Below are 7,394 nucleotides of genomic sequence, written 5' to 3'. Positions count from 1 at the left end.
CCATCCCAGACTCCCTGACCAGGGAGTTGCTTTGGTCTGGACTCCAAATCCCAGCATGCCAGGTCCTGACTCCTGACCCCTCCCCGAAGGAGGGTCAAGACCACTCCCACAGGATGTGGTGTTCCCCGCCCCCCTCGTTTGCCCTGAGAGCGCAGGAATACCATTAAATCTGGATATTTTTTAATTTGGCTTGTTTTGATTTGGCTTGATTATGATTTTGCGTCGGCAGAGAGGAAAAATTCCTAACAAGGAGGATAACAGAAAGTACCCTGTACCAGACTGAAAACAGGAGATTTTCAATGGCACACACATTCAGCGACAATAAAAGCTAAAACTGAAGTTTCTGCAGCCTAGCCATGGATGCAGCAATCCAAATCAGACCAAACCAAACTGAATTAGGAAAAGCCCAGGTTTAATGGATAATATGCACCTGGATGATTATCCAGCCCTCCCCAGAGAGTAGGGGGAGGGAAGAGACCTGAAACCCTCGCAGCGCGGCGGGCAGTTTAAATACCCTGTGGGCGTGGTCTTGAGCGTCTCCGCGGGAGGAGCAGTGTTTGACCAGCTTTCTGAGACGAGGCACGGTTTGGGGAGAGAGAGATGGGGTGACGAGACTTGAGGTGGAGCTTTCACAGGAACAAAAACGTATTTAACCTTAATACAGATGCAATGTGTATTAGAGCCCTAGACACGCAAACAGAAACTCTATCTACGCCACTGCCATCATCATCTCCATTACCATTACAGCAGAAATATGACACGTGCCACAGCCGGAAACGTTTACGGAGACAACAAGGACGCGCAGCCTCACTACACCACCACTGCCAGAGTGGGCGGGCCGAGTGGATGGTTTGCCCGGGTTCCGTGAAATACCGCGAGAGCGCAAGTCCCGTACTTAGCCCCTCCCTCCTTATAGGCTAAATCCCGCCCCGGGCCCGCCCTTTGAGGCACAGGCCCCACCCCTCGCCCAATCTGTTTCCGGCGTCGGAACGCGGCGGTGGTTGGCTGGCGAGTCGGGCAACATGGCGGCGTCCGTGCTGGGCTCGCTGCTGCGGACTTTCCGGCAGGTCAGGCGTTTGCCTTTGTCTCCAGCTCCTTTCTCCCCTGAGCCCCGTGTCCCGTGGGTTCCCCTGTACCTGTCAGCTGTAATGCGCCCGGAAAACCAATCCCAGGGCTCCTTCCATCCGCTTTCTCCTTCCGGCTTGGTTAGGAGAGGCCTAAGCGGCAAACGGGGGCCGTGATTGGAAAGCTAAGAGCTTGACTCGGGGTGTAAAGAACTGCGTGAAAATGGAAGGGAGCTGGCTGTCAGGACAACCAAAGAGTGTGGTGGCTTGGAAGCAGGTGGTGACAGAATTTCGAGTAGAGAGCAAGCCATTCCGCTAAAACCGAAAAGTGAATTAAAGAAAGGGCTGGTATTAGCTGTAGGCTTGAGGAGTGACGGTGTTGTGATACGGATAGAAACTGGGGAAAATGGCAAAGGAAATTGGAGAAGTCTTCGAGACAGTTTTACTAGACAGAGCTATCAACCAGCGGGAGACCTGAGTTGCCGCAGGAGAGGGTGTAGAGTGTAGTACAAATGCTGCTGAATGGACAGGTATGGTAGTGGAAGTTTGGAAAGTCTCTTCAGATTGCCTCTGATTTTATAGCTAAGGAACTTTGATGTCATCAGAACTTGAGGATGTGGGTGCAGGGGACAATGATTTAAGAAAGAAGAACACTCCTCCAAATTGCCCTCGGATTTCCATGTATTGGAGTATGCACATGCACACACAAATAAATGTAATAAGTCGGGTTTTGGTTTTTTTTAATATTAAGTCTTGGTCTGATGAGCTGGCTCAGTGGGTAAAATTCTTGCTACCAAGCCTGTCTAGGCCAATCCAAAGGCCCGTGTGGTGGAGGAGAGAACTGACTCATGAAAGCTGTCCTCTGACCTCCACACACATGCCCATCCCTGCACAAGCACACATGTACCTGCATGTGTCAAACACATGTAATTTTTTTCATTGCTAAAAGTCATAAGCAGTGACTTGAAGGAAGTTTACATGGAAAAAAAGCTTGCATTACCCATGGTCCTTGTCTCTGTCTTTCAGATGATTCCTTCATCAGCGTCAAGTCAAGTTCGAAGTTACTATGTAGACTGGAAAATGTTGCGTGATGTGAAGAGACGGAAAATGGCTTATGAATATGCAGATGAGAGGCTTCGGATCAATTCGCTCAGAAAGAACACCATTTTGCCTAAAGAACTTCAGGTTAGCCAATTGAGTCCCTTTCTTTCAAAAAATTATTAATTGACATCATTTCAGATTCTTTTCGATGCTATTTTACTGCAACTTAGTATTAATGTAATTTCTGGAAAATAAGATCAAATTCTCAAGTCAACATGAACAGCCTTAAAACCAACTTTGGTAAGTTTAGGATAAAGAACAGCTGTTTACTCCTTCTTGGTTCTTCAGCTATTTCATTATACAGTCCCTCGAGAGTACTAATGAGTGGTGACCACATAGAAACTGTAAGTATTCTGACACAAGGTCTCCCAACTTCATCCCTGTCTTTGAAACAACAAGGCATTTGGAGGTATTTCTAATGCACGGACTGTGTGTAAAACACATGGCATGTGGTCCTTCCTCAGAACTTACCCCCACTGAATTCATGCCCCTTCCATGTCCATGGTTAGGTGGTCTCCCATTTAGCCTTCCTTTCTTGTCATATACGTCTGGCTAAATAAAAGGCATCAACCCTGTTTGGTCTTCTGCATCATATGGTTTTACACTTAAGTGGTGACAGAGTACACGTAGGCTTGTAGGAAATTAGAAACTCAAGGCTACTTACCTCATAGAAACAAAACATTTATATAAACTGGCAGAATGATTTAGACTTTGTTATGTATTCTTCCCCTTCCCCCACACTTCAGTTTTTCTTTTTCTTTTTTTTTTTTTTTTTTTGTCGTAGTTATGGTTTTTATTGTTGTGAGGTGACAACATTGCAATGCTTACTCTTAGGAAGGAAAACATTTAATTGAAATGGTGGGTTACAGTTTCAGAGGTTTAGTCCTTTACCATGATGGTGAGAAGCATGGTGCCATTAAACTACCATATTTCACACATCAGATATTTGAGCCAATTGTGGTTTGAAAAAATGGCCTCCATAGATCCATAGGGAGTGGCACTATTAAGAGGTATGGCCTTGTTGGAGGAAGTTTGTCACTAGGGTGAACTTTGATGCCTTGAAAGCTCAAGCTACGCCTAGTGGCTCAGTGTCTCTTCCTGCTGCCTGTGGATCCAGATGTAGAGATCTTGGCTATCTCCCAAGCACCATGTCTGCCTGCATGCCACACTTCAGTTTTTCGAAGCAGGAATTCTTGGTACTTCTGGCTCTCCTGGAACTTGATCTGTAGGCCAGGCTGACCTCTGCTTCTTGATCACTGGGATTAAACATGGCTGTTTATTGTCTTTTAAATCTCATCTGGTTTAAGTTAAAGACCAGAAAACTGAAATCCTATGGCCATTCTGTTGGAGCTTTTACTACAGTGGTGTATCCACTTAAGAGAGTAAAGAAGAGGGCCTTGGGCAGCTCAGCTCAAGACAGTGTTGATCATGGAAGCAGAGAGTAGGATGGTGACTGCCACGATGTGGGGCTCAGCAGGGTTCCAAAGCAACACAGAGAAACCCTGTCTCAAAAAACCAAAACAAAATTTAAAAAAAAAGATAATGGAATTCCAGCACACTCAACAAAACTAACACCAAGGAGACTGACATATTAATGACACTTGGAACAGTGTGGGTGATCTCCCAAGCATATTGTTGAATAAAAAAGCCAAAAAAATGAATAGAAAGAGGTTATATGAGCATATTACATACAATCTACAACAGGGAAATGTGACCTTACTGTGTTAGTGAACCTGGTAGCTGTTAGCCAGTGTCCCAAGAAGGGAGACACAGATAAAGCCTTTGGGTGCTGATAGTGTCATTTTATAAATCAGTGCTGGCTACTCAGTGTATGTGTGTATGTTGTTTATAAACATACACTGAACTTTGTCATTATGGTCTCTGGGTTCTTCTTGTTTTAATTTTTAAAATCATCTTGGAAAAACATCAAACATTCCTGGTTTGTTCTTACTCAAGGCTTAATACCACATCCAGTGTTTGCCTAAGATTATAGCCCATCCTTCCTCTGCTTTAGGCCCTGAGTTGTGATCTATTCTGATTTTTCCCTAGGAAATAGCTAGTGAAGAGATTGCTGCCCTTCCACGGGATAGCTGTCCTGTGAGAATCAGAAATCGCTGTGTTATGACATCCCGTCCACGTGGTGTAAAGCGTCGCTGGAGGCTTAGTCGCATTGTCTTCCGCCACTTAGCTGACCATGGGCTACTTTCTGGAGTTCAGCGAGCAATATGGTAAATCAGTTTCAGAGCCTACTCAGCTGCCCGGGAAGCCAATCCTGGCAAAAGAGACTTTACTAATAGACTAAACCCTAGTTTTTATAGGGTCTAATATGTTTAACCTACCTGATACTGTCTACAGTTAAATTACTTTTAGATTTTTAAATGAAGAAATATGATTTCTGTCATTGAAACATCTTTCCTCTTAACTTTACAATAGGCATATTACTCCCATACAAGGCATAAGAGTGAAATAAAAATATTTTCTGCGGAAGTATGTTGTTTTCCTTCAAGTTTGATGTTTAGTAACAAAATAACATAGTTTAATAGTGATTTCACAAAACATTGTTAGAGACGTCCCATCTAATTGACAAGTTGCTTTTCTGTGGCATTGTAGCACTAGGCTAATTTCCTTGGCCTACAGTTACTCTGACTTTTGGAATAATGGATGGAGAGCTAAAGAGGATTTTTAGATTAGATTATAGTGTCACGTTTGTGTGACAGTGAATAAGAGAACTACTAAGTAGTTTTTTGTTATCTTTTTAAAGTATTTATTTGTATAGAGTTGTTTTATCTGCATGTAATTCTGTCCTCCGTGTGTGCCTGGTACTCAGAGGGAATTGGATCCCAAATTATAAACAGTTGGGAATTAAACTCCAATCCTCTGGAAGAGTAGCCTGTGTTCTTAACCACTGAGCCATCTCTCTAGCTCCTAATTGCCCAACTTTTAATGCTTATATTAATCAGTGAGTTCAGATAGGGCTAGCCTGATCTTTGCAGTTAAAGCTCACCTTTGCCAGTGACTTACATATTTTACTGTGACTGTTACCCTGATCTTGTTAAGGATTGTAGTTATTTTCTAATTCTGTCTACTCTAGCAGCTTCTCTTTTTCCTTGTAGAGAACTATCCCTATTAACAATTATGGAACAGAAAAAAAATTGGAATTATGTGTACAAAGAATTGCGAACAAATATTAACAGGATTTAACTTTGGTCCATTTCTGCTATTAATTTATAGAAACATTTCTCACCATTCTGGAGAGTAGCAAGTCCTGATCAAAGGGCCAGTCTATTTGGTGGTGAATAAGAGCTTGACTTGTCAGAGGATGCAAAAGGGATGAACGCAATCCTCCAGGAGCTCCTAGGGCACTGATCTCATTCATGAAACTATGGCCAGCCTTACTTCCTAAAGGCCCCAACTCTTTAATACCAGGGACTGGGTGTTAAATTTCAATATGCATTTGAAGACACAACTATTTAAACAATAGTATGCACATTGAATTTAGTAGTAATTATTCTTAATCATCTTTAGAATATTTTCATTTGTCCATTACTGAGATGGTTTCTAAATATCATGCCACAATTAGTGGTACTAGTAATATACTGGAATTTTTATATATTGTGATAAAAGTAAACAAGCTGGTGACATTGAGTCCATTTTTAAAGGTTATTTTTATTATTTTTCAATTATGTGTACATGTATGGGTATTTACACGTCAGTATAGTTGTCTGAGGCTGCCAGTGGTGTTGGAGTCCCCTGGGAGGTGAATTACAAGTGGTTCTGAGCTGTCCAAGGTGGGTGGGGTGCTAGGAACTGAACTCTGGCCCCCTGGAGAACAGTACATATTCTCTTCTGAGCCATTCCTCCAGCCCCCCACATTTCTAGAGATGGAGAGGGCTCAGCATGAACAGCTCTCACAGAGAACCACAATTCAGTTTCCAACCCCAGGTAGCTCCAGCTCCATAATCCCTAGCTTTTCAAATTAATATAGTAGACTCTAGCCAGGTGGTGGCAGCACACACCTTTAATCCCAATACCAGCTCCCAGGAGGCAGGCAGGTCTATGTAAATTCAAGGCCTGCCAGGGCTAACCAGAGAAATCCTGTCCTGAAAAACCAAAATATTTAATTACAACAGAAACTAACAATTGAGCTAGCTAACCTTTTCATTCTTTTCCCACCTATGCATTTTCTAGTATGTTCTTAAATAAAAACTATTGGTTTCTCCAATGTAAGTTAAGGGTGGTATAGTTTTTCTTAGTACTTTTTTGGAACAGGGTAAACAGATTTTTGTTGTATTTCCAAGTAGCATGCATAGCAAAGATAATGGTTTGAGCTAGTCATACCTCTCATTATCTTCTCTTGTCCAGATCCACTGATCCCCTTCTTCCCTTTGGTTTTGGTGACCCAATGACTTTCATTAGGGTTGCTTATTAGAGTACTTACCAGCAACTATCCCACTCAAGAAAATCTCATTTCTCCCAACTATTTTTTTAAAAGACTTATTATGTACAGTGTTCTGTATGCATGTATGCCTACAGGCAAGAAGAGGGCACCAGATCTTATTATAGATGGTTGTGAACCACCATGTAGTTGCTGGGAATTGAAGTCAGGACCTCTGGAAGAGCATTCAGTGCTCTGAGCTATCTTTCCAGCCCCCAACTCCTTTCTTATTTCTATGAACTATTTACTTATAATTATTGGAAACCTCTCAGTATGTTCTGGTTTGTATTTTGCTACATATTTTCCTTTTATAGTTTAAGACTTTAACCTCACTCTTAGGTTATAATGGAATTCCATCTTTTCTGGTAGTTGTATACTTCGCTGTTTTTGTTTTTTTGCTATGAATGTGAAGAATATGGCTGTTTTAAGCTATAGTGGTATCAACTCATTTTCTCCTACCAAATACCACTCTTATTCTAATCTTCTAACATTCAATCCCAGTCTATTTCATTAGTCTGTTTATTTAGTACCATAGTTCTAGAGGCATTATTGTCCCAGCCACCCTTTTTCTGTATGTTAATTTTAAGTTCTGACTTTTGCCTAATTCTTATTTGTAGTTATAGTGGTTCTACTTGTCTTTCCTTCTAGGCATCTAATTGCTTTCTTCTTGGTGGTGGAGCTTAACATTTAACACAGCGTAATCACCAATCCAGTCCCTTTTGCTTTCTGAATGTCATGCAGTAGACGCAGTGACAGCCTAACTTTTCAAATAAACTACAGATAGCAAAACTCAC

The 7,394-nt window shown here is 42.0% G+C and overlaps 1 protein-coding gene across 1 annotated transcript; it reads left to right on the top strand.

The window, feature by feature from the left end:
* Positions 1–967: 967 nt before the first annotated feature.
* Positions 968–4,652, top strand: Mrps14 (mitochondrial ribosomal protein S14). Its single transcript, XM_041662853.1, has 3 exons — positions 968–1,067; positions 2,091–2,249; positions 4,215–4,652. The coding sequence occupies exons 1-3, from the start codon at positions 1,023–1,025 to the stop codon at positions 4,395–4,397; spliced, it is 387 nt and encodes a 128-aa protein (XP_041518787.1). The 5' UTR covers positions 968–1,022; the 3' UTR covers positions 4,398–4,652.
* Positions 4,653–7,394: the final 2,742 nt, after the last annotated feature.

Source organism: Microtus oregoni, unplaced genomic scaffold (genome assembly GCF_018167655.1).
Source record: "Microtus oregoni isolate MIOR12 unplaced genomic scaffold, Mior012 000013F_ref0000133, whole genome shotgun sequence".
Classification (NCBI taxonomy): Eukaryota; Metazoa; Chordata; class Mammalia; order Rodentia; family Cricetidae; genus Microtus; species Microtus oregoni.
Note: the sequence above shows the minus strand (reverse complement) of the source record. Positions and strands in the feature narration are given on the sequence as shown.

What these genes read in the sequence shown, in the direction of transcription:
- Mrps14 (XM_041662853.1), top strand. Translation starts at nt 1,023, where the DNA reads ATGGCGGCGTCCGTGCTGGGCTCGCTGCTGCGGACTTTCCGGCAG. An exon ending in TGCTGCGGACTTTCCGGCAG is followed by an intron (nt 1,068 to 2,090) that starts GTCAGGCGTTTG and finishes TCTGTCTTTCAG; the next exon opens with ATGATTCCTTCATCAGCGTC. An exon ending in TTTTGCCTAAAGAACTTCAG is followed by an intron (nt 2,250 to 4,214) that starts GTTAGCCAATTG and finishes ATTTTTCCCTAG; the next exon opens with GAAATAGCTAGTGAAGAGAT.